This window comes from Carassius carassius, chromosome 4, assembly GCF_963082965.1.
Source record: "Carassius carassius chromosome 4, fCarCar2.1, whole genome shotgun sequence".
Taxonomy (NCBI): domain Eukaryota; kingdom Metazoa; phylum Chordata; class Actinopteri; order Cypriniformes; family Cyprinidae; genus Carassius; species Carassius carassius.
In genome coordinates this window covers 27,183,992-27,209,497 of record NC_081758.1, presented here as the reverse complement: position 1 = coordinate 27,209,497, position 25,506 = coordinate 27,183,992, and the positions used below count along the sequence as shown (strand labels likewise).

General features: G+C 37.1%; 3 protein-coding genes, 1 long non-coding RNA gene and 3 other non-coding genes across 9 annotated transcripts; 5 read left to right on the top strand and 2 right to left on the bottom strand.

Annotated features, from left to right (window-relative positions):
* The first annotated feature begins 120 nt into the window (after nt 1-120).
* Nucleotides 121-2,118, top strand: LOC132130722 (uncharacterized). The gene is made up of 3 exons (XR_009428762.1): nt 121-853; nt 1,755-1,820; nt 1,928-2,118. It is a non-coding gene; the product is annotated as an uncharacterized LOC132130722 (long non-coding RNA).
* Nucleotides 2,119-3,876: 1,758 nt separating this feature from the next.
* Nucleotides 3,877-12,881, bottom strand: LOC132139639 (E3 ubiquitin-protein ligase LRSAM1-like). Of its 3 annotated transcripts, none has more exons than XM_059548144.1 (25): nt 12,713-12,881; nt 12,326-12,486; nt 12,170-12,226; nt 11,980-12,024; nt 11,822-11,899; nt 11,656-11,724; nt 10,934-11,018; nt 10,564-10,685; nt 10,346-10,436; nt 10,022-10,131; nt 9,895-9,924; nt 9,688-9,810; nt 9,408-9,547; nt 9,233-9,277; nt 8,513-8,583; nt 8,150-8,249; nt 7,731-7,818; nt 7,484-7,558; nt 6,624-6,704; nt 6,239-6,334; nt 5,332-5,430; nt 5,115-5,246; nt 4,935-5,004; nt 4,665-4,828; nt 3,877-4,502 (listed from the first exon to the last, which is right to left on the bottom strand). In XM_059548144.1, exons 2-25 carry the CDS (start codon nt 12,395-12,397, stop codon nt 4,380-4,382), a joined length of 2,166 nt encoding a protein of 721 aa, XP_059404127.1. In that variant the 5' UTR covers nt 12,398-12,486; nt 12,713-12,881; the 3' UTR covers nt 3,877-4,379. The 3 variants fall into 3 exon arrangements, with proteins under 3 accessions (XP_059404127.1, XP_059404126.1, XP_059404128.1); XM_059548143.1 differs by having other exon boundaries at nt 12,326-12,423; XM_059548145.1 differs by lacking the exon at nt 6,624-6,704 and having other exon boundaries at nt 12,326-12,423.
* Nucleotides 12,882-12,989: 108 nt separating this feature from the next.
* LOC132139641 (large ribosomal subunit protein uL11-like) lies at nt 12,990-16,643 on the top strand. Its single transcript, XM_059548146.1, has 7 exons — nt 12,990-13,153; nt 14,784-14,857; nt 15,114-15,212; nt 15,299-15,380; nt 16,057-16,143; nt 16,397-16,509; nt 16,593-16,643. The coding sequence occupies exons 1-7, from the start codon at nt 13,117-13,119 to the stop codon at nt 16,596-16,598; spliced, it is 498 nt and encodes a 165-aa protein (XP_059404129.1). The 5' UTR covers nt 12,990-13,116; the 3' UTR covers nt 16,599-16,643.
* Nucleotides 14,914-15,043, top strand: LOC132140137 (small nucleolar RNA SNORA65). Its single transcript, XR_009433729.1, has one exon. It is a non-coding gene; the product is annotated as a small nucleolar RNA SNORA65 (small nucleolar RNA).
* LOC132140135 (small nucleolar RNA SNORA65) lies at nt 15,473-15,599 on the top strand. Its single transcript, XR_009433727.1, has one exon. It is a non-coding gene; the product is annotated as a small nucleolar RNA SNORA65 (small nucleolar RNA).
* On the top strand, nt 16,196-16,323 carry LOC132140136 (small nucleolar RNA SNORA65). Its single transcript, XR_009433728.1, has one exon. It is a non-coding gene; the product is annotated as a small nucleolar RNA SNORA65 (small nucleolar RNA).
* A 594-nt stretch (nt 16,644-17,237) lies between the features above and the next one.
* Nucleotides 17,238-18,626, bottom strand: LOC132139642 (DNA polymerase epsilon subunit 3-like). The gene is made up of 5 exons (XM_059548147.1): nt 18,493-18,626; nt 18,222-18,302; nt 18,008-18,093; nt 17,803-17,921; nt 17,238-17,694 (listed from the first exon to the last, which is right to left on the bottom strand). Exons 2-5 carry the CDS (start codon nt 18,285-18,287, stop codon nt 17,537-17,539), a joined length of 429 nt encoding a protein of 142 aa, XP_059404130.1. The 5' UTR covers nt 18,288-18,302; nt 18,493-18,626; the 3' UTR covers nt 17,238-17,536.
* Between the last annotated feature and the right edge of the window lie 6,880 nt (nt 18,627-25,506).

Here is a 25,506-nt window from a genome sequence, read left to right as displayed (position 1 = left end):
GATCTTTTGACTCTTCATCTTTGTTCAATGTTTTAATAAATATCATGTATTTTAAATTCTGTTTATACCTTTTTTTAAATTCTGTGTAGATTTGGCTGAGGTCATATTCATCTGAATTTTTTTGCCATTTACTGTTGTCTTCTTTGGGTCTGTTTTTATATATATATATATATATATATATATTGTGTTAATATTGTACAAGATGAATTTTATAGATACTCAACTATGCACTCTGTGCCTTGTTATAAGAAATGAGTAACATTTCTTATAGTCTGGATTACGGTTCAAATAACATTAATTTTACAGTATCACTTATTGTTATATGCATCATTGATCAAGTAAATGAGATTATAACTTTGTTTCATTATATATACTGTAGCATTTATCAGCTCTTTATACCTGTCCACAGGTTCGGCCCTGTAACTGTCACTTGATTTATGATGATGACCAGGAAAACATTGGCCTTTAATGTTTGACTCAGAAAAGTCCTGGCCTGAGTTCTGTAAGGAGGCAATACTTAAACTGAATTGTTTGTTTAAGGAAGATTGATGCATTCCAAGAAACTTCTGATTTTGGAATAAATGATTCTGTTTCTCAAAGTGTGCCTCTTATTTACTCAAACGCTCCAGGGTTCTGCAAAATTGTTATAATGCAAAAGAAAATGTAAATTTTAGAGATTGAATGTATTTGGTGAAATGACCTCTGAGCCTGTTTCTTTCAGAATGCGTGGCCCGGTGGAACAGTGAGGCTTCATCAGACTCTGGTCCCAGGAGAAGGTCAAGCTGTTGATGTTGAGGACACAGTGGAGGTGGCCAATTCTGGATGACTTTTACAGAAACTCTCTCTGGGACAGGTGATTGTTTTCAACTTTGTAATTGTTATTTTGGTATTGAACAGACAAATCACATTCTATCAAAATATAAAGATTAAATAAATGTTGAAATATTTAGAGCATCTTTTAATTTTAGAGAAGTTTCTTCTTAGTAAATGATGCTGAGTGGAATCATTTACAATACTGCCGTAATTCTCCTAAATATACAGATTGTGGTTTTTTTTGTACTTCTTTAATTGTAGTTGATTAGTCACAGCTCATCATGCACTCTTTGAACTAATCAGTTTACTGACAATTTAAATGAGTCTGTCTGGCATGTTTGCTGTGCAGCTGGACATCTATAAATGTGGAAATTCAATGTCTCTGTATCTGGGCAAAGAAAAGCTGCAACGAGTAAAGCTCTGAGGATGAGCAGCTTTTGATCATATGACCGTGACCACAATGATGCTTTAAAATGAAAATTAAAAAATACGTATAGCAAAGAAACGTTGGTTCTGTCAGCTAAGTGCCATCGATGATGCTCAGAAGCCGGAAGCAGTGCCACCTCAAGCGGACTCAAACACTAGTCAAGGCTTGCAGGTGAGTAGAGTTTGATATTGTAACAAAACATTCTGTTTTAAATAAATGCTGTTCTTTTGAACTTTCTATTCATCAAAATATATCATGGTTTCAAGAAAAATATTAAGCAGCAGTGTTTTAAACAGTGATAATTAGAATTTCTTTCTTGAGCAGCAAATCTGCATATTAGAATGATTTCTGAAGCATCATGTGACTCTGAAGACTGCAATGGTGTTGAAAATTCAGCTTTGCGTAACTAGAAATAAATTACATTTTAAAATATATTAAAAGAGAAAATAGTATTGCAATAATAATGATAATAATAACAATAATAATTAAGTTTTATTTTTTTTTCAATCAACAGCCATATTTCTTCAGACAACACATCTGGACTCATCAATCTCCCCATCCCAGCAAATTCCATAACAAAGTAAGATCTGAGCCTATTACTTCTGTACAGTACTTTCTGAAATGCTATATAAATGTTATATATTTAAATGCAAATGAATAATCTTTTCAATGGCATTTGTATTTTAGGAAAGTATGAGTCTGAAAAAGGTAGAGGAACAGAACCGCAAAAGAGGTGTGCCCTACCCTTTTCTTCACACTCCAATTTCCTGCTCTCCAGTCAGATTAAAGGCCCTAAAAAAGCCCTTTAAAAACACGTAAACATATACATTGACACACAACTAATTGGTTAACTGGGGCATTGGGCTCCTCCACTACTCAAGCGTATCAGCTGCAGCAGGATGTGCTGAATCTCGGGTGACAGATTCAGGCTCGGAGGACAAACACAATCACTGTGCTCAGATCAGCCTTCTGGAGGCACAGGTGGAAGGTGAGCCCAACGTTTCATTCAAGTTTGAACTCTACTTGACATCTGTGGCACACTTTGACAGTAAAAGTGGCATAGCTATGTGGTTTTGATTGGGACAAAAATCCTAAACCAGAACATTAAAATAAGATTTTCTTAAGCAGTGGTTCTTAACCTTTTTGACTCCAAGTCCCCCATTTTTCACAACAATATTCAAAGACCCCATGACTTTTCCAGTTGTCCATGAAGAAGAATTATGGAACAAGTTTTCATTGTTGATGAACACTGATCTACAGTGTGGAAGAGTGTCTGGATAATGTGTGTTTTTTAGAGCTTGTGAAGCAAGGAGAACAGTCCAAGCAGCCTGATATCCAGTCATATCCTTTTAATAAAAAAAAATGACACTAGAGCATTTTGTCTAGCAGGTTTATTTTGCATTGTTTATTTTTGTCTGACAGGTGTGATAACACTTAAAAATGAATAGGCAGCACTTCAGCAGATGTGGTTGGTTGGGTACGATTATAAAACTTAAAAAAAAATTACATTTTATTTTGAATATATAGACAACAAGGGAAAACATGAAATAGCAGCAGATATATTGTAAATGAAGGTAACAATCTCACTTTGTCATCACAGATAAAGTGTCATTTGTGTTGCATAAAATGACCAGAAACTTTATCAGTTCTTATGACATAAAAAAGAGCATTACTACAGTGTGTATATAATTAATAATAACCTGCCATCAGAGAGTAGGTTATACTACAGTAACTCCTTTTACACATTCTACTTAGCATTGGGATGCTTTCATAGTTTTTTTTTTCTTAAATGACAGATGCACAGCAAATAAAATAATATTTGTCCAGTCTGATCCGTTCAGCATAACTATCACACAAAGAACTAGGATTTAAAGTTTGTGATGTGATTTATCATGCTGATAAAACACTTAAAGCTCATTTCCTGAAATAAGAAATTAAATGAATTTTGTTTTATTTACAGACAGATTAAGTTCTTTTTTCATTCTGTGCATGTTCAGTGAGAAGCAGACTTGCATTTAAGAGCACTTAGATGAAGAGAGGTTCACAGAAGTACACAATGAAACACTATTGCGTGTGTGCGAAATACTTAAAGCTCCTGAAACTGGATAGTCGACAGTATAAAAGGACTGATAGTGCATTTGTTAGGATGAACGTTTGGAGCATTATGTTGCAAGTACAGTGCTTTCAGAAAGGTTTCAGCTTCAACCTATAATTTTCAATTATGCTGTGTTGCAAAGTCAGTTCAAAATGAAGCCTTTATAAGTCTCTGTTCTGTAAATTAAAATTTATTCAAAGAGTCACATTTATACTGTAAATTTAAGTCTGACATTAAAAAAAAAAAAAAAAAAATTAACATAATTGGTTGAAGTATTAAAATACCCTCTACTGGCACTGCAGGGTAAAGGCCCATTCACACAGAGAACAGTGAGGATAAGGATAACTATAACCATAACTATATAACCATCCACACCAACAAACAGCAATGCTCTGTTTATTATAAGTGTGCACTGTAGATAACTATAACCATAACTGTATTAGCATCCACACCAACAGTGGGCAGCGTTCTGTTTATTATAACTGCGCTGTAGTTACGTCAGCTTCCACTTTAAATGCTCAAGATCAATAAATGCTGAACATCCCTGAATGGTGATAAATTTGATCTTACTGTACTGCGATGATGCTATAATAACATGGAGGACAGGGCATGGAGGGACTGTGGTGAGTGAATGAAGATTTAGCTTTACTATAGAGAACATGCAGATATTTAAAATGTAGTGAGGGAGGGGGGTTGAGCTGACATCAAATACAGAAGAGGCTCAAGTGATTATAGTAGGTACATCAAGGAAGATACTAAAGCTCAACAGTCATTATAATATATCTACTCCTATTAGGTTTGAGTTACTAATACTTTGTAGTTGTTAATTTCTTGGAATCTGACACGATTATGATGAACAATAAAACTTCCTATTGGACAAACGTCATGTTGTATAAGTTCTTTTTTGATTGGCTAGTTGAAGTTGGAGTGGAAAAAAAAAATCCAGTAACTTCTAAAGTGCTTGAAGGTTCACATACTATGATTTCATGCAGCAAATGGGAGGAAGGAACAAAAACGACACATGACGTATGACGCTGACCGGCTTCAGCCGTGGTAAAGACGGACACGCTGAGATATAGAGCCACGGCACAGAGGGCAGGACTGCAGGGCAATGCTGCAAGTCTGACAACAGCATACATGGCCACACGGCAGGAAGATCACCTGTGACTGTGACACAAAACAGAACAGGAGAGGAAATCATGGTTTCTTTCAAAGCTGCTGAAAAGCAAAACTCTTACACTGTTACAAAGAATTTCTATTTCAAACAAAAGTTCTTTTAAAAATATTTTTTGGAATTATAGAATTGAGAATAAGAATTGTTTGCCTTACCTCATGTTCCATGCACACCACACACTCAGAACTGCTGAATCTTTCAGGACTTGTGGGGGTGAGGGGGGTGTTGGGGGTCAGTGGAGGAGTGAGCTGCTGTTGAAGCGGGGCACTTGGAGCGGATGGACCAGCTTCCTGCATCTCTTTTGCCGTTTTAGGAAATGCTGAAGGGACGAACATGTTTTGATACTCTCAATCTTAAAAACAACACTGAGCAGAATTCATAAATGTCTCCTAATTATGTCCTTGACTGAAAATATATGATCTTACGGTCAGACAGAGTGCGTTCTTTGGCCCAGTGGAGAAGAGCTTTCTGGACACCAACCTCATTAATCCCCAACTGTAATAAAAAACGAAGATGATTTTAATGGACATAAACCTGTGATGACAAATTCTTAGAGACACACTTAAATACTCTTATAAAACCTCTGTGTGGTAAAATTGACAGACCTTCCTAAGGTCTTTGGTGGTCATGTGTCGCAAGGCCTCAGCAGTGATTCTGTGGTGAGCTATGACTGGCAGGTAGTGTTGAGCAGAGAGTTTACACAGCAGATTCCCCAGATCCCCATCCACAGCTGCTTCCTGTGGAGAAATGAGAGGTCAGCAGTGTCCGTGATTCTGTCATTTTCACCCAGGATCTTTAGGCCTGTAGAAGAGCTGCTCTAACCTGCATCCGCAGAGAGAGAGGTTTGGCGTCCAGGAGCCTCTGATACTGGATCATCCAGTAGTTCTGCTGATTCGAATCACTTTTTTGGTCCATCTCCACCTGAAGAGTAAAAAAAAAAAATACAATAATCATACATAAGCATCTGTTGTTTTTATCAAAGTCCTACGCAAATTCAATACTATGTTGCTTGCTTGTTTATTTAGTGGAGACTACCATGCCATAAATTTAGGTAATTTTTGCCTCATCAGTCAGGTATAATGCAGGGTTTCTCAAGCTGATCTGTATTTTTTTTTTTTTAATTGACAGAAATAGGCAGAAAATAAAATATTTTTTAAAAAGGCTGTTACAGAACAACCAATTACAGAAATTAAGCAGCAAAACACAATGCATGGCAATACAATAAAATTTGAACAGAACTAAATAAATAAATGTGTTTAACTATTATATAAAGATTATTTTACTTTTTTTAAAAAAAGGCTAAATAACATGTATTGTTTTGATATTGTATGCTGGCCAATAAGAGCACACTGTGCTTTTTGAAGGAGGGGCTTTGTAGAAATGTACATGTTTTAGAAAGACTGTGCATAGAGGACCTGCAATAATGACAAGTCAGTGAAAAATAATGCATTTTTTTAACATTAAAGCATGCTAACATATTACACCCAATTAACAACATAATGAGCTTTGAAAATGGCATCATATGACCCCTTTAATATGTATTTTATGATAATATTTGTTCCATACACATTTACACCAAATTGAAAATGATAATTTTAGAAAATATCTTTGTGACCTAAATGTGATTTTTCCAACAATCACTGAAGCATGTGAAATGTGTCAGTTAACTGATCCGATTTCCAGTGTCTCTTTTGTGAAATCAAATCAAAGCTGGTCCAGAATCACTCACCAAAACCATCCTGAGCTCCTCCTCCCTTTGGTCCTTTTGTTTGAGTAACTGCTGCAGAAGGTCACTCAGAGCAGTCCTCTGGTCAGCCAGAACTTCCTACCACACACACACACACACACACACACACACACTGTGAATACAGTGAAAACACACACAAAGGATTCATACTCCTAGAATGCTGTGATAACTCATAGAGGTGGTGTGAGCGTGTTATTTAAACAGGAATGGGATGAAATAACCAAGTAATCTGAGAGAGAAAGAGAGATGTAAAAACAAGCAAGAGAAGTGATGTGCGATGACAGACTCATCATTACTCCGCTCTACACTGCACAGCATGATGATCACTGACAGGAAACCACCCACATCATCTACTGCTGCTACGTACCTGCAGGTTCTCAGTGTCCAAATTCCTCCTCTTAACCTCCAGCTTTGTCAACTGCATTAACTCTGCCTCTATGAGTTTAATCTATGGATACAAGCATACAGTAGGGGTGTGAATGGCCCCATGGAGACATGATAAAACAGCCACCTTTTGGGTTCTGCATCCAGTGAGAGGTGGGATGTGAGAAGCATGGGCGGACTGAAACCAAAAAAGCTTTTAATGACTAGAATGACTACATCTGATGAAGAAGACCATCTGAAACATTGCTTACTCTAACATTAAATAAGCCAACTACAAAATACCCACTGAATAGCTTTGTTAATGATTATACTACCAAGTTCGGGGTCAATAATTATTTTTCTAAAAAATGCATACATTTATTCAGCAAGGGCACTTCAAATGTATCAAAATTCACAGTAACATTTACATTTAGAATATTACAAATAAATGTTTTTCTTTGCGACAAAAATAAGAAGCATCACAACTTTCAACACTGATAATAAGAAATGTTTCTTGAGCACCAAATCAGCATATTAGAATGATTTCTGATGGACCATGTGACACAGAAGCCTGGAGTAATGGCTGAGGAAAATAGACCTTTGCAACAGAAACAAATGACAGTTTTAAATACATTAAAATAGAAAACAGTTATTTTAAACTGTATTACTATTTTACAGCATTCTAATCAAATGAATGCAACCTAAGTGAGCATTAGAGATTTCTTTAACATCTGAATGGTAGTGTATATGTTAATAATTGACAGTTTAACTCCTTCCATCAACCAGTAGTAGGACATAAATCCCTGTATACATGGGGTCTTATTGGCTCTGGTTCTATCCTAAAAGAAACTTTATTCAGCATACCTGATTACGGATATAAGCATGCACACTGTCCTTCTGGAGTTGGAGAGCTTCAAAGGCGGCCTTCTGCATTTCCTCCTGCAGACAAAGAGCCAATAAATGTTAATCATTCTAGACGTACTAGACCAACAGTGCACCACCTGTATCTGTAGTTCATTTCATGTATTTTGCCTGTGGAGTGAATGGACAGATGGAGTGCAATCTAGTTTTTAATTTATGTAAGTTGTATGTTAGTGATTTAAATAGTTACCTCTTGAAGGATCTGACTAATGGCTTTGCTTTTGTCTAGCTGCTGCAGGGACAACACTTGGTCAAACTTCTTATCCATATAGTCCAAACTAAACGAAGGAAAAAAAAGAGAAATTATTACACAAGAAAAAATAGGACAGTTTACTCATTGCTGAATGAAAATTCATACTCATTATTTTTTTTTGTAATATAAGCACAATAACATGGTAAGCAACTTCAAAGTCAGAGAAAGTTCCTTTGATATCCAAACAAGTGGTCATGTGACATGCAATTGAAATCCATGTTATATAGATACCTAGAGAAATCAGTCCCGCCTGACCACTTGTGGTCAGATCACAGAGATGGACGTTAATATCTAACAGAGTAAAAAAAGTGCTAGACAGAGTTCAAAAACATATGTATTGGTGGGAACTGAAGCACCTCCTGCAGGTCTCTGACACCAGAATCTGTGTCTTGGCTTCCCTGGCCTCCTGCAGTAACCTTAAAGAGTAGCTCTCTGACAGCATCCTCTGCATGGCACCTGCAAACATGTAGTCTTCCTCAGTACCACTGCAAATAGCTGAGTTTCTTTTAAATATTATGCATTTGGGCTTTTGAGACTTTTGTTTTTACCGATAAAGACAGTAGATTTGGCAAAAAAATGGGAGGGGGGAGGGGGGCTGGGACATGAGTTATGACATGAGAGTTTCTAATGATTTTCCTACCATATATAAAACCAAATATCTGAAATCACAGTAAAACAATAAGGCCATTTTAATGATAAATGTAATTTCTAAAACTCACTTGCCACTTCCTTCTTCCTAAGAGAGTTGGCTTCATCATGTGTGATGGCAGTAAGGTGTTCCATTCGTATACTGAAAACAACACATTCATAACAGTTTTTTTACTCACATAGAAAAAACATCAAGGTAAGTCCCAGATTTCACCATTTTGTAAGTAACAACAAATGTTTGGGGTCAGTAATATTTTTTAAGAAATTATTATTACTATTACTTTTTATTTCATTTTATTATTACTTTTTTTCTGCAACGTATGATGCATTACATAATTCAAAACTGACAGTAAAGACATTTATGATGTTATTATGTAAATCTATTTAAAATAATTTCATAATACTACTGTATTTTGGATCAAATAATGTGGCTTTGGTGAACGTAAGAGACTTCTTTCAAAATATTCAAAAACTTATAAACGGTAGTGTATATCTTACAAACAACTAACACCCCACTGCAGTGTTTGTGAAACCACAACTTAAAGTAGCACTCCAGGTCTTTCTGACATCTCCAAAAATACCTGAATGTAACAGGGCCAAAAGCTCTGTGTGCTGTAGCAGCACCTCAGCAGTAGCACTGCCCAAACAGCTCAGTACTTGCACTAAATCTAGAATGAGGATTTCTTAAGTGGTGCCATTAGACAGAAAGAAATTCAGTTAGCAAGAGCTGCATTGATGGCAGCAGCTCATATTCCATTACAGAGTTTAATCCATACGTAATTTCCACTCACCGGTCTTCCTCTAGAGCTTGCAGAAACTCGGCGCTCTTTGCCTGGCTATAACCCAATGAGCACAAATGCACAATAAATAAAGACCCTTCAACTACACAGTACTAATGGGTTTATCATAATTAAAGTGATAATGATAGCTACTGAAAAAGCAAGGTATTTCAAAAGTGGTTCACACCGTTTGTTATCAAGCAAGAGGTCAGAGATGCGACTCATGACATTGCTCTCTGCCTGACGTACTTTATCCAGTATTTTCTGCCTCTCTGTTTCCTGGGTCTTCTGCTGCTGAGACACACCTAACTCCAACCGTTGCTGCTCCTGAGAGACAGAAAAGCACAGAGACGTGTGCATCAAATAAATGCAGCTTTGCCCAGACAGACTTCTTTTGGCGTTGAGGGTGGAGGCATATTGTACAACAGATTGTTTTTGTAATTCTATTTTACCATCAAATTGTTTACCAGTTTGACAGACAGCAAGACATCCTCTTTGCGGGAGTTGTTGAGGAGGAAGAGCTGAGTGTGCTCTCTCTGTTTCTCTTCAAGATCTTTCTCAAAGGTCAACTTTTCCAGCTGTTTCTGCTCCTAGTGGAGAAAAAGAGAGAATGAGATACATACTACTTCACTGGATGATCCAACAATAACAAAAAGGAACCAAATCAAACATACCTTTCTTTTCTCATAGTCCATGAATTTGTTCTGCAGTGTCAGATAGACAATGTTACATTAACAGATCAAACGGCACACAATATTTTTGGGCACTGTATGAAATGGCTGATAAATAGTGATGACTGACCTGCCAGGCTTTCTCCTCACCATCAACACAATCCACCTCCTGCTTCCTTCCATCATGCTCCAGCACAGGCAGGAGATACTGAGATGGAGGGCAATACTCCAGACCTATCTCTACATCCCATTAAAATGAATTATGAAACGACTAAACAAACCAGCTGCATAGAACGGCCTTCTACCATCACACATGGTTACAATAATATTTAGTCAGATCTTGTGCATAATCTGTATTGTACACAACTTTTATTTATCAGTCTGCATCTAATCAGACTGTAATTAAAGAATATTGTGTAAAATATAGCTAAGTGTTTTTGAAAAATATCTGTACCTGAGCACAGGTAGCGCTGCACTTCCTCTGTGCCGGCGGTGCACACTGACGCAGGTGGATATCTCATAATCTGTGCGTCCAGGATCAGGCTCTGCCACACCACATACACACATACAAACACGAGAATGTCTTTGCAGTGGTCACATTGCCATTTGAGCTTGTACAAATATGCTCCAACATCTTTTATATTAAACAGGCTTAAGATTTAAAATACTCACTTCCAAAGTGCGAACACTGGCCAGCTCTTTAGGTAATTCTCTAATGCTGTTCTCGCTTAGGTCCAGTGTACGCAGGCTGCTCATGTGTCCCACAGACACAGGAATGACAGTAAGGCTGTTCTCTATACCCATCAAAATATTTTGTTAATTGAAATGGTTTAGGCTTTTTCACCATTTAATTTAATGCCTAAAAGGTCTAAATAAAATAAACTCGTTAACATAACATTCAAATAACTGTCAAAATCTCTCTGAAAAAGATTCATAATTACCTGGAATCTACTGTAGTGGTCTACAGAAGATGCTTAAAAATGGATATCAGTGAACACGTTTTGGTGCGCAAAAAAACTTTTGAAAAAAGCACAAAACAAACCTTTCACATTAAGCGTCTGTAGATGCCGTAGATCCCCTATAGAGTCCGGCAGCTGTTTTAATCGATTCTTCTCTACATTCAGCACCTTAGAGAAGAAATCAAGGTTGTATGTAAGCAATAAATAGGATGCTAATTATCAATTAAAAACTATTTAAAAAAATTGTTCCTTGCTCTCTAGAGGATTTATTTTGTTGTTGTTTTGGATAGAAGTTTCTTTTACTCACCAAAACTGTATTTAAAAAAACAATACAGTAAAACAATAATATTGTGAAATATTATAAAACAACTGTTTTTTATTGTAATATGCTTTAAAAAAATTATTATTGTGATGACAAAGTTGATTTGTAAAAACATTTTTCAATGACTCAGTTTTCAGTGTCACATGATCCTTCTTTAATCATTCTAAAAAGGAACATTTCTTATTATTGTCAATGTTCAAAACAGTTGTGCTGCTTAATATTCCTGTAAAACCATGATCATTTTTTTCAGTATTCTTTCATTAATAGAAACATTTATTGCTTTTTACTACTGTAATTTTTTTATTTAATGCACCCTTGATGAAAAATAAAAAACGAATTAAAAAAAATGTAGTGACCCCAAACTGTTGACATATAAATCTACCAACAATAATTCAACAGGCCTTTTACGAATCAGCATCAGTAACAGTATTCTGTTTTCAAATGCCAAGTAAGAAAAGCTTTGTTCATATACAATAAATATACCTGTAAGGACAAAAGCTGCCCAATGTCATCAGGAAGAGATGTGAGCTTATTTTCATGCAGGTCCAACACCTTAAAAATTGACAAACACAGATGTTGTTACCAGACAGAAGTGTAAAATGGTTATTTTATTTACATGGCACTGTTGTCATCAATCAATTTCTCTCACCTTTAAAGTTGCTAAGGCACCAATGCAGCAACCTTTAGGAACAAGTGACCTCAGGTCATTTCCGTGAAGAATTAACACCTGCAGTTAAAGTGGAGAGTGCTATGAAAGATCTATTCTGTCTGACCACCAAAAGTTCAGAAAAAAAATAAATAACTCACTTTCTTCTGGAGGACTTTACATATTGAGAAGGCACTGGAGGGAACCTGCAGACAAGCATTGTGTAAGTACTGCTGTGATATGGATGGAATCTCAGATATCTAGCAATAATTCATCCTGTAATTCATCCTCTATCTTAGACCAGCATTTCACCAATATTTAAATAATGATTTTAGGGCTTGTGTAATTCACCTCTGTAAGCTCACAAGCAGAAATGTCCAGAATATCATCAGCACCTGCTTCTTTGGCCTGCACAAACCATGGGCATGTGTGTTAAGATTTGATGCAGTGCACTATGACAGTGGGACATGTTGCTAAAAACATAAGCCACTTACAATAGAAACTCACCAAGCAAAGCTGGTACTGCAGGCGTTTTATGGCTTCCTCGCTGGGTTTCTTCTTTTTGGAGAACAGAAACATCCTGAAGCCAGTGAGATTTTGTTTGTCTAGTCAAAACCAAACATCCACAGAAGCCACTGGATGTTAGTGTGACACTTGTGTGACACTGACTGTGGGGTGTTGACCACCCCAAAGAAACAAAAAACAGAGTAGGACAGCGGGAACAAAGTCAAGTATGACAAGAAACACACAAACAAACATTGGTTCTATTAAAAATTATAATCAATCGAAATTCATAGCACTATACAAATGCACGTTATTTTTCATTAGACTTTCATGGAAACAGAAACCCTCTTTTGAAACCAAATATCGCACGATATAAATAAATGTACATACCTTGCGCAAAAAGACGAATGTACGCGATTAAACGCTAAACTGGCAAAATTATTTCTTCAAAACATGGGCTCCTTGAAATGTTTCAATATCAATATCCGTGTTACCTAGCATATTCCGTCCCTAGCAGTAGACACACACACACACACACACACACACACACACACACACACCAGGAACAACTTCTCGGACGTTGTGAATGACGTAATGCTTCGCCGCAATGTGAAAGGTTGTTCAGTTCTCGCGATACTTCGTGGCCCATATATTAGTGGCACCACGCTTTATCTGCCTTTTCCATTTTCGCTGTCGTGGTGAAGGTGCAACAGTTTTCGGTCGTCCCGAATCCGGGTTCATCCGACACCCTCACCAATTCTAATCGAACTGAGCTCAACTTCATCTGATATACCATGCCTCCTAAATTCGATCCCAACGAGATTAAAGTCGGTATGTTTGGAATACGGTAACCGTTTTTACGGGTTTCAGATTAACGTTAGGTCTGAGCGGCCTTGTCTGCGCGCAGGGACTAGTAAACGAGTAGAAAGGTGAACCTACAAGGAATTAACGTGTAGTTTAGTTTAATCATTTTAAACTGAATGTGTACATACAATAACATGTAGTTTAACCTAGAGGCGTGGATTTGGAACGCTTTCTGTAGTATATTTGGGGATAACGTTACTGTCTGCAGTTTATCCTTGCACGAGGCGCTTTGAACGATTAGGTTTAACGGTTTGAATGTATAATATACCGGTAACACTCAGGAAGTATGTGTGTGTATATATGTGTGGATATTTTTAAATGTTTTACCACAAAAAGCGAGCAAAAGTGACCGGCAACGTCAGAGTACCATTTGCAGTGTATCATCTTGCTGTTATCCATCCAGACTATGTAAGTTAGATATTTAAACTAGTTAAACTTTAGGGGAGTTGCAACGTTTTGGAAGTTTCTTACAAAAATTACGGTTCTAGTAATAGTGCATATCTTAGGGTTAGGTTGGGAACAGAGTAATGAACCCTTTTATCCTTCCGTCTAGTGAAATGTAGGGCCCCATGAAGTCAGTTTTACTTTTCCTCCCGTTTAATTTTTTCAAACCGTTATAATGGTTCAATTTTATCATAAAAGCGTGTCTAATTAATTGGAATCATGAAACTTAAACTTTAACAATTTTAAATTTAACAAATAATTAAGTTTTACAAAATAAAGACCCTGTGAAACTTTATTTCCTCAAACTCGTTTATTTTCCCAAAACCTGAATTTTTTTTTATTGCATTTTAATATTTCCATTATTGTAGTAATCAAAAGCATCTATAACTAATTGATTTGTTAAGTGTACACCCCTCCCCCAGAAATACTGTTTTGTATTTACGTTTTTTGGCTTAATCGGTTTCTGATTAAAAAAAAAAAATCTGGTAAATATTTCATAAATGTTTTAGTTGCATCAGTATTAGTGCTATCGTTCAGTAAAATGTGTATCAGTCACAATTTCATGTTAAACCGAAGTTATATCTTTTTTTAATACGTGTGTGTATATATATATATATATATATATATATACAAAATTTTACCCTGAAAATACTGGGAAAATGCTCATGAAGGGACTTTCTCAGAGCAGTTCTACGTTTTAATGTACTATCGAGGCTGAAAACAAATTGTGACATTGTGCGTTATACAGTAAATTATGACAGGATTCCATTAGCTTTCCACCTCGCCAAAGTCTTCGAACCCTATGTGTGATTTCTGTTTGGTGGTGCATCTCTGCATGCTGTTCTTGAAGCACAATAGCATGTGTGCTATAAAAGGGTTTTAATCTCAACCCCAACAAGAACATGCTGTACAGAATAGATTTGCTGTAATGCTGCACAGGTCTGCCTTTTTTGCATTATCCATGTATGACTATTAGTCATTTGAGTTATTTGCAAAGGAACTTTTAACTGACCCTCCAAGAATGATGCATTCAGGTCAGTTTAAATGAATGGTGCCCCCCCCCCCCCCCCCCCAATCTTACAGCATCCACTGGTTCTGTGGTTAAATTGTAGTAATTCTAGTAAAAGTAACTTTTTGATTGTTCTTTTTCCAGTGTTCATGAGATGCACAGGTGGAGAGGTTGGTGCCACTTCCTCGCTGGCCCCCAAAATCGGACCTTTGGGTCTTGTAAGTATAGCCATCTTAGTCTGTATTGTTTGATCTTATTTATCAAAAATAAGCCCCCCGCCACCGTCCTAGTCTGTAAAAGTGACTTTGAACAATCCAGTGGAGGCTAATAGTGACCCGGCTTTTGGAAGCGGGGCGGCCCCAACCTAATGGCTAACTCTCTGCGCCGAAAGGCCTGGAACAAACCGCTTGTGTCACAGCACATTGACTCTGTTCCATGCTGTATTGTCATTTAATTTTCTGTTCTTTCCCTCAGTCCCCTAAAAAGGTGGGTGATGACATCGCAAAGGCCACCGGTGACTGGAAGGGCCTGCGAATCACTGTGAAGCTGACCATCCAGAACAGACAAGCAGCGGTAAGCCCTTGAAGTGTTTCCACCCCTATATTGGCCCTTGAGTTCATGTAGCCTTTAGATGCTTACAGGTTTTGTTGTGGTTTCAGATTGAGGTGGTCCCATCAGCCTCTGCCCTCATCATCAAGGCGCTGAAGGAACCTCCTCGTGACAGGAAGAAGGTCAAGAACAGTAAGTAGCTTTCTGCCCCACCTTCGTACTCTGTATTGGAGGAATCATGTCTTTGTGTTTTCTGGTCTTATATGTTTATTCCCCATAAGCCTCCCGCCACTGTGCTTGTTTGTAAAATAGACTGTGTACTGCCAAGGGAAGGCTTATAGTGACCCAGCTCTAGGAAACAGGGCCGACCAACTTAATGGCTGACTCTGTGCCGAAAGGACTGGAACAAGTTCTGTTGCTTTTCTTGTTGGCCAAAATGTTGTATGATGCACACTGTCATTCAGAAGTTTGTGGTGAGTAAGAATTAATTTAATTCCGCCAGGATGCATTCGATTCATCGAAAGTGACCATTTTGAAAACTATAAATTTTACAGAAGTTTTGAAACCAAATAGCACATTAACAGAAAAAATGGACCGTGCCTTACACGAAGAGAAATTTATGCAAACAACTGCTAATAAGTTTGATTGAAACTTAAGATCCTTAATGTTTCAGTAAGACTTAATTCAGCCAGGATGCTTTGTTTTTCAAAGCAAAATGTGAAGTTTTTAGCAAGAAAGACTTCTGCTTATAACACTAAAAATCTCATCAATCCCAAACTTCTGAAAGGTAATGTACATGCTATTAGTTTGTGACTAGTGTATTCTAGATGTCCTGATGTTTGTATCATGTTTCCCTTTTCTTTTGTAGTTAAGCACTCTGGAAGTGTTACTTTCGATGAGATCATGAACATTGCCCGTGTCATGAGGCCACGATCTATTGCCAGGGAACTTAGTGGTATGTATTTTAAGAATTTATGCATCTGGCAGCAATATTAATCGATCAGCCTCCCGCCACTGTGCTAGTCTGTAAAAGGGACTGTGTACTGTCCAGAGGAGGCTAATAATAACCCAGTTCTAGGAAGCAGGAATACTCAAACTCAGTGGTTAAACCTGTGCCAAAAAGCCTGGAACATGTATTATAACAGTGTATGATTTGAGTTATATTGATTTAGATCATCGTACAAACCAATTTTTCGTCTGTTTCTCAGGTACCATTAAAGAGATTCTTGGCACAGCTCAGTCTGTAGGCTGCACCATTGATGGTCGTCCTCCCCATGATGTCATTGATGACATCAACAGTGGCAAAATTGAATGCCCAGCTGTAAGTATTAAGTCCCATTATGCTTTGGAGACAAATATTTTGTCTTTCAGTAACTGGTTTTAATTTTTTTCTTTTTTCTCCAGGAGTAAGAAGTGGACTCAAGACAAAAAAATAAAACTGTTCAAATGACAAAAGTCCATGTGTTTTCTTTCACTGCTTCTCAAACAGGTGGCTTAATTAAAATATCAAACGCATATCAAGGTGTAAACAGAATTCATAACTTATTTTGGAAAAATAAGTCTTTATGCATTCCCAATTTCTGCTAAAGATTGTAAACCAGCAGCACTGTGATAACAGCAAAAATACTAGAGGACACGTCGAAGACTGTATAGAGAACCTCTGCATAGAGACCGGCAGAACTTCATTGGTTCTAGAAGTGTATGTAACTATTTAGTTGTTACCATCTTTTGGAAACACGAGCATTCAACTTAAGACCCCAAGAATATAAACTGATGACACAAACCATTAAAGCTATTTATTTAAAAAAAAATAGCTTGCATCTAATCAAATATTCCTGAGTTGTACAAAACCATGTAAGCTTGAGTAGGAGTTGTTGCCCTGGGGAAAAAAAAAGAGCCTGACATTTAAAACCAGAAGGGGAAAAAACTAGCGTAGTATAAAAAGTTTAATAACGGCTGAACATTATGAAGTGAGTACTTTAAGCTGCCCACATTTTATTTCTCATCCTAAATCAACATCTTTCACCCTTCGCCCCCATTTCTTGACCAGGGAACAGTACCATTTATTTGCTTCAATCCTATAGCCACTACGTGTTGTATCAAACTGATTAAAGTGAATTTGGAAGAGACATTGTACAGTTTCTCTTGAAATATACCATACTGTATTCAAATGAGCTCTCTGCAGGAATGTTGCCACAGTTATTTTTGCACAGCTGCTCAATTTCATGAAGTAATACACATTCAGAACCATAGTCTTGTCTTTGTCCCACTATTAATGTGGAAACTGCCATTTGCCATAGTTGATGGAAACCAGGACGGATTGAACAATTAAATAGTCTTGTTTCCTCTCAATTCTCCACATCATCTTCCTCCTCTTCATTCTCTCCCTCCTGCTCATCCTCCTCTTCATCTCTACTCTTGTCATTCTCATCTGTGATTTTCTTCTCCTTATCCTTACGTTTTTGCTCAGTTGCCTCCTTCTTGCCTTTCTGACCTTTCTTGTAAGCTGATTTAAAAAAGCATAATGTCAGCACAAAACATACACATTAATCAGATGCTTTCATGAATTCATAGATCTCTGGACCAGAACTCCTGTGTTTCATATAATATTTACCTTCAAGAGCTTCCCTCAGTGGTTGTAAGAAGCGCTCAAACTCCATCTCCTCCACAGCGGACATCACATCTCCGGCGTTCAGAGTCTTCCTTTTTGCTTTCAAAGCAAAATTATTTGCGCTGGTGTCAACACAACAGAGATTACATTTGGGTAGGTTGCCAGAACAGAATTTCTCATACGAAATGAAACGAAACGTCTTACTAACCAGGATGTTGCATAGAGAACGAAAATACTGGCTGCTTGAGATATCGCTCTTCTCGCTTCCTTGGACACGTTAACTCCGTCTGGCAACTAAACACGAGGAAAACAAGTTACCTTGTATAATAAACACAATATAATAGACAACAGTGACTGAAAGAGACAATTTACATAAGGCTTTCGTCTCTATGGATAAAATAACCAGCTGTGGTGACACTTACTGCCTCCTTTATAATGCGCGTGATGACAGCATTGGGAAGATTGAGGTCCTCTGGTCTCTCAGCCATTACACCGTATACACACTTATAAGAGATGAAACACGACAATGTAATATTTTTATTTTATATTAACCGATTTGGGTTGATAAACATGCGTGATCAGATGTCTCTCTGAACTACCGCGAAAACTTTTTGTTAGCTTAGCCGCCTAACTTACACCAACTAAGTTACAATACAAAACGATTGAACTGTGTTAAATATCGAATTTCGTTACCGTAAATATGCGTTAGCTTATTTATCAGCAAGTCAGCTGCATACAGAACAAGCGAATGCGAACAAAAGTTAATGTGTGCTTTACTAGACCGCAACCCGCTTGATCATCCAAACCCAGGCTTTGACCTTTCACCTCTAACCAACCAATAGCCGCTCAGTTATGACGTCAATTTGTAGGCAAACCTGAAATATTTACGCCAGATTGGTGCGCATGGTTGCGCACTTTCACGTTTGACCTGTAATATAAATTACACAGAATACCTCAAATGTGAATTTCAAAGCCGCTTTTTTTATAATGTCTATAACAATACAATTATTATGACGGTTCACATCCTGGTGGCAGTTTTAGTCCTGTGTAATCTTAGCAACAGAAGAAAAATCACAATGGACCTAGTCTTATTTTAGTCATAAACTGAAAACTTATCATCTAAAACAAAGAACAAACATGTTTATTGTCTTCTGGGTTTTATATTTATTTTTCTAGTAAGTTATGAAGAATTGCGCGTGGGGTTTTCAGTGTGAAATAAAGGTTTATCAAAGTAAAATGGGGAAAACCTATTTCAGTGCTGTTTCAGTGTTTGATATTTGTCGGCTTGTGGGCTGTTGTTTTTGGGCCACTCAGCGGCATTTGATGGCAATTTAATTTATCTGCATCTCAGATCGTGTGAAGTAGTATAAACCCATATAGCTAAACCTTTTTTACAAACTGAACGTTTTCTTTCTTTCTTTTTTTCTTTACAATACGCCCTCTTGTTCATCTTATCGCGAAACCAGTCCACATGAATAATGTGTTTATTATTAGTGGGAAGCATGTGCAGTGGTCACGTACCAATACAGTGCAACTGCTCAGTTTACACGGAATGTATATTGTAGTAATTTCATGGTCTCGCAAGCGCGTTTGTTAATTTTCTGAGATCATCTCTATTTAAAGCATTATGTTTCAAATGTTTGAGAGTATTGCTTGCGTGATTATGAATGTGAAACATCATTTCACTGCTTTGCTGGACCATATAAGCAAATAATGGGAAAAACTTTAATAGGCCTATTTCAAAAGGTTTTGAAGCATTTGCCTAAAGTGTCTAATCTATATAGCCTATTTATTTTCACATGGTGGAAAACTGTTATTATTAATATTAGTATAGGCTAATTAATGTTGAGGCTTTAAACAGATTTAAAAAAAGAAAAATAAATAACTGTATGAAGCATAATTGTCTCGTCTCCATGTGTGGCCCCCCTGAAATAATTAAGGATTTATAACAAATTTCATGTAGATTTTTCCATAATGAACAAACCCATAAAAGATAACTGTTTGTGGGCGTGGCTTTTTTGAATCTTCATCACCCTTTAAAGTTTGCCATACAATTGTGTCAACCTCACTTGTGGTAAATGGCAAAGACTTTCCATGACTTTTTTCCCTGATTTCTTTGATGCTCATCAAATGGGTTGAGGTTAGCGTCATATGTTAGCTCACAAAGCAATTAACATTTAACACCATGTTATCTTTTTATAGAGATTGTTTCAAGTTTCATTGTTGTCTTCACCCTTTGCCAATGATGTCATTCAAATGCTCACGTTTTTAATGACATCTTTAGCTCTGAATAAGACTTCGTCTGGCTGCAGTTTGCTACACTAGCTTGTGAACTAAGTTTTGATTAATTAGGATAAACCAGACTTAATAACAGGAATCTAATTCGATCTAACAAAGGCCATCACATTTGACAATGTTCAGAGTCAATCTCAAATGAGATCAAAGTTTTGTCTTCTAAATTCCACAAATCATATTTTTTTTTCATTAATGCCAGCTCTCTTTATAATGGGAAATCATTAGATAAGGACTAATATTTCTACACATCTTTACACCTGAATAGCATTTAAGACTGATAACGTGGATGTGGATGTAATTTTGGTATAATGGTGGTAGTGTATGATAGCAACACCAGGTGTCACTAATAATACTATTACTGACAGTTTGCTGTTGTTGTTTTTTTTAATAGCAGCAGTGTGAAGATCACTCCTTTTCTCTCTCTTATAATTAAGACCCTCTCTATTGTAGGAATAATTGTTAATTAATTAGTAAAATTAATTATTTATTTTTCTGGCCTTCAGTGTAGGAGTCCCATGAATTTGACAGGAAAATGCAGATTGAAAATGCAGAATTTGACAGGAAAATGCAGAAAATTCACTTTAGCTTTCCTTTCACAATAATTAAAGCAAAGTCACTGCGTCACCTCCAAAGCAGCTGTCTCTTTCATTATTTTATTAATTGTAATCAACTGAACTACATTATGTGACCTGGAGACTATTTAGATTTCCATGTTATTTATATGAAAAAATGTCATGTATAGAATACAGCACACCTGCTTTAGTGTGTTAAACAACTTTAAGATATTGATTCAGTTTTTTCCCCAGTTATGTTCATGACTACAGCATTTATGATTATCAATTTTCTGCTTGAAATAATGCAGGATTTGGGCCATTCTGTTTCCATTTAAGACATTTTTTAAGACCACACCATAATGTTTCACTGGACTTCATAAGAATTCAAAAGTGAAAGATGTTTCTCAACTATTCAGCTGTAATTTCTAACTTAATGCAGGGTGTTTTTTGTGCAGTGAAATTTAAAGGGTGATGTGTGATTGTTGCCGTTGCTTTTAACCAGTTGAGAATGACTTCATTATTTTTATTAATTTTTTATATAATTTATTTTTTGTCCCACTAATTCAGATGACTAATATAAATAGGTGACTGTATAGTATAGGCTTGGTCAGATGTAGACAAAAGTCAGGATTTCACACCTCTAAATTGATGCTTTAATTAAATGGAAATTTCCAACAAGAAAATAAAAGTTGATGACAAGAATGGTTAAGCTGAACTTAAGGTCTGAACTGTAGATCAATCATTTAAATGCATTTAAAAATCAACTCCTCAAACAATTTTTTGAAAAATATGTTCCTATGAGTTGTACGTGTCAGATTTACAACCTTTCCACCATAAAGGCCATCAATTATTATTATGACTCGTATTCACATGCTTCCACAGGTTACAGTTGCTAAGGAAGGATAGGAAGTCTGAGTTTCCCAGTCTCATTCATTTCCCTTCAAGGTTCAACCAAGAAAGATTGAATCGAAACAGGAAAGTCCATCAAGCAGCCCACTCCAATAGATGTTCTCAGGAAAGGCCACAACCAAAAGAACACATAAATACTCCCGTCATTGTCTGGACATTTGTCTTGCTCTAGAGGTCACCCAAAGGCTTATGTTGAAGGAATAAATTGGCTCATTTGTATTGGAATATATCTCAGTTTTATATACATTTTCTAAGAGATTGCAGTGCTCTTATTTTATGTTCACTGGCTGCAGATAGTACAGATTTAATTGTCATCAGCAACAGCTGTCACTCATTACTCATCCCTAGATATTGACTTGTGTAGCGTCTTGTGTTCGTGAGAGCGTTGTTTCATGTTTATGACCTATGCTTTGCTTTCTTGTGTGTTTCTGCGTTGGATGTCCGTCTCTCCCTGGAATCCCGTCCACTCTACACAACCCACCACCAAGCAACACCACTTACCTTCGATTCGCTTCCCCGCAGTTCCTGTGTCACCCTCTCCTGCTGCCTACTCACCTTCGCCTTCCGGATTCGTCACTCATCACCACCATCTTGGACTGTGTATTCCTCCCAGCGTTGTTTGTGTCTCAAGTACTGTCTGTATCATTGTCTTCATTAAATATCATTAATCTCGCACTTGCTTCCTGTTATTTTAATATTTACTTTCATATATACAATGAATAGCAGCATTCTGATTGGCCTTCACACCTGTTTGCAAGTCAAAATAATTAAGTCATTAAAATGGCATTCAATGGCAAAATGCATTCAACCTGTTCCCATTTTGGACAAATCTTTTTACTTCCAGCACACTCGGGAATGGATATGTGAACTTGTCAAAAATGATTTGTATTACATATTTGCATTTGTAATATATTGCATAACTAGACACTCTTTATTGTGTTTTTTTCTCGGCCAGCTGTTTCCGTTTTATCTGTTTAAAGATTGCTTTCATTCTCTCTAATAGACTCTCTCACAGTCTCTAATCCATCAAAATACATGAAAACTCTATCCATGGAGCCTTTTAAAAGATTGTAATTTTTGTAAAAAATTATGTTATGAAAATCTGCTTTCTTTCATGCATCCTGAGTCACCGTTTCCATGTGGGAAAAAGTGTTTTCATGAGTGGTCTTTTTGTGAATTTAATTTGACCTTTTTGTGTACTTTTATACAAACTAGAAATGGCATTAAAGAGACAACTGCTTGCTTGGAGAAGCCTGTAGACACAGCACATATCATGGGGCTAATAAAATGAATCAAAACTTATGGGTGACTACTAAAATAAGTATAGAATGGCACTATCTAACTAAATCTATTGTCTTTGCATATTTGCTACATCAACACGATTGCATACTAGCTGCCAAGCGCTCTATTATGGACTGTTTACATTTTTCTATTATTAATTACATTGATTGATCCAGGTTTTTGCAAGATGAAAAGTGTTATGCAGTCCGAGTTTCTCACTGTCATAACATATTTTAAACTTCCAAGAACAGAACCAAAACATTGGTTGCAAGCTGCCATCAACAGTTACCTCAGCCTCGCCTCTAATCCTCCCTTAAGCAGGGACCTAATCTTCATCCATGCATCTTATATTACACCTCATATCTACTGCACACCTGGAGATCTTGTCTTTCACAGAGGACAGTTGTGCTGTTGAAAGTTTGGGCAGTGGAGGAGTGAGGAGGGTGGTTTTGCTCTCCCAACGGCTGTCAACACCTCCATTTTGACAGAGTGAAGGAACTCAACCTGAATGAATAACAGGAGAAGTGAATGTCTGAATGAACCTCATTGACACACACCTGTTGAGATCACCACCTTCACCTGTTTGAACTTCTGACCTATTTATGAGGTTAAGGGGCCACATGCTGCAATACAGGGGACAGAAAACACCATGCGAAGACACAGTTGATTCACATTATGTGGTTATGAATATGCAGTAAATATCTTGAACAAACATCTCTCCACATGAAAGCTTTCCAGACTACTTTAATCTATGGTATTACACAGCTGGTCAATCATGCCATTTTTTGGTGTCCTATTACTTCTGCCAAGATTCTGATGTTCATATCCAATGGACACTTACTTTACACATTCATGAAGTTTTTAAATCTAGAACCTACACAGAGTAGTAGCAATGTAGATGAGAAAGGCTACAGGAAACCAAAGCTAAAGGCCTGAACGAAGGAAGAGGTCCAAACTCTGCTTCTAAGTTATGCTTAGAAAGGTGCAAATCTTATGTGAAATGTTCTGTCTCTGTTTGCAAAGAACATTTCCACATTGTCTGTGATAAAAAATGTTCAGATTAGAATATACTTTACAGTAGATCTGAATTAGTTTAGAGTTTTAGTTTTTCTTTTTTTTAAGGCATCATTTGTACAGGCTTAGTATTTTGAAACTTAGCAGTGTTATTGTAAATGAAGACACACACACACACACACACACACACACATTTCAAATAACCTCAACCACAGGTGCTGCATTCACTGCTTCTAACATTTTTTTCTTATTGTTATTGTTCTTATTGTTATGCCCCCAACAACTCATTTCCCACTTATAATTATGACTTTAAGGTTCTTCTTGTGAAATCAATTTTTAAATACGATCTTTCTGACAGGCTGCCTTTAAGTGCACGTGGAAAGCTTGTACCCTGAGTTGGAAATCCGTTATCATTCATGTCACACATTGAGGAAGCAAGACAAAATAATTATATTGTGGACAATTCAAAAGGATGAAAATTATTCATTTCCATCACTTATTTAGCCTATGGTATCAAAAAAAAAAAAAAAAACGTTTTTGTTAAGCAAACCTGGAAAGTGTTTAACTTTTTACCATTTATTGGAGACATGGTTTCTACTTACTTATCTCTCTATATAAATTATAGATATGTTAATATGTGTTAGTGTGTCTGCCATGTTTCAAATTGACACGACCCTTCCCATGACCTACCACTTCTGCCAAGATTCTGGAGGATTCAATGGACACTACAGTCGTGGCCAGACGTTTTGAGAATTACATAAATATTGAAAATTGGAAAAGTTGCTGCTTAAGTTTTTATAATAGCAATTTGCACATACTCCAGAATGTTATGAAGAGTGATCAGATGAATTGCATAGTCCTTCTTTGCCATGAAAATTAACTTAATCCCAAAAAAACCTTTCCACTGCATTTCATTGCTGTCATTAAAGGACCTGCTGAGATCATTTCAGTAATCGTCTTGTTAACTCAGGTGAGAATGTTGACGAGCACAAGGCTGGAGATCATTATGTCAGACTGATTGGGTTAGAATGGTCTTGACATGTTAAAAGGAGGGTGATGCTTGAAATCATTGTTCTTCCATTGTTAACCATGGTGACCTGCAAAGAAACGCGTGCAGCCATCATTGCGTTGCATAAAAATGGCTTCACAGGCAAGGATATTGTGGCTACTAAGATTGCACCTAAATCAACAATTTATAGGATCATCAAGAACTTCAAGGAAAGAGGTTCAATTCTTGTAAAGAAGGCTTCAGGGCGTCCAAGAAAGTCCAGCAAGCGCCAGGATCGTCTCCTAAAGAGGATTCAGCTGCGGGATCGGAGTGCCACCAGTGCAGAGCTTGCTCAGGAATGGCAGCAGGCAGGTGTGAGCACATCTGCACGCACAGTGAGGCCAAGACTTTTGGAAGATGGCCTGTTGTCAAGAAGGGCAGCAAAGAAGCCACTTCTCTCCAAAAAAACCATCAGGGACAGATTGATCTTCTGCAGAAAGTATAGTGAATGGACTGCTGAGGACTGGGGCAAAGTCATATTCTCCGATGAAGCCCCTTTCCGATTGTTTGGGGCATCTGGAAAAAGGCTTGTCCGGAGAAGAAAAGGTGAGCGCTACCATCAGTCCTGTGTCATGCCAACAGTAAAGCATCCTGACACCATTCATG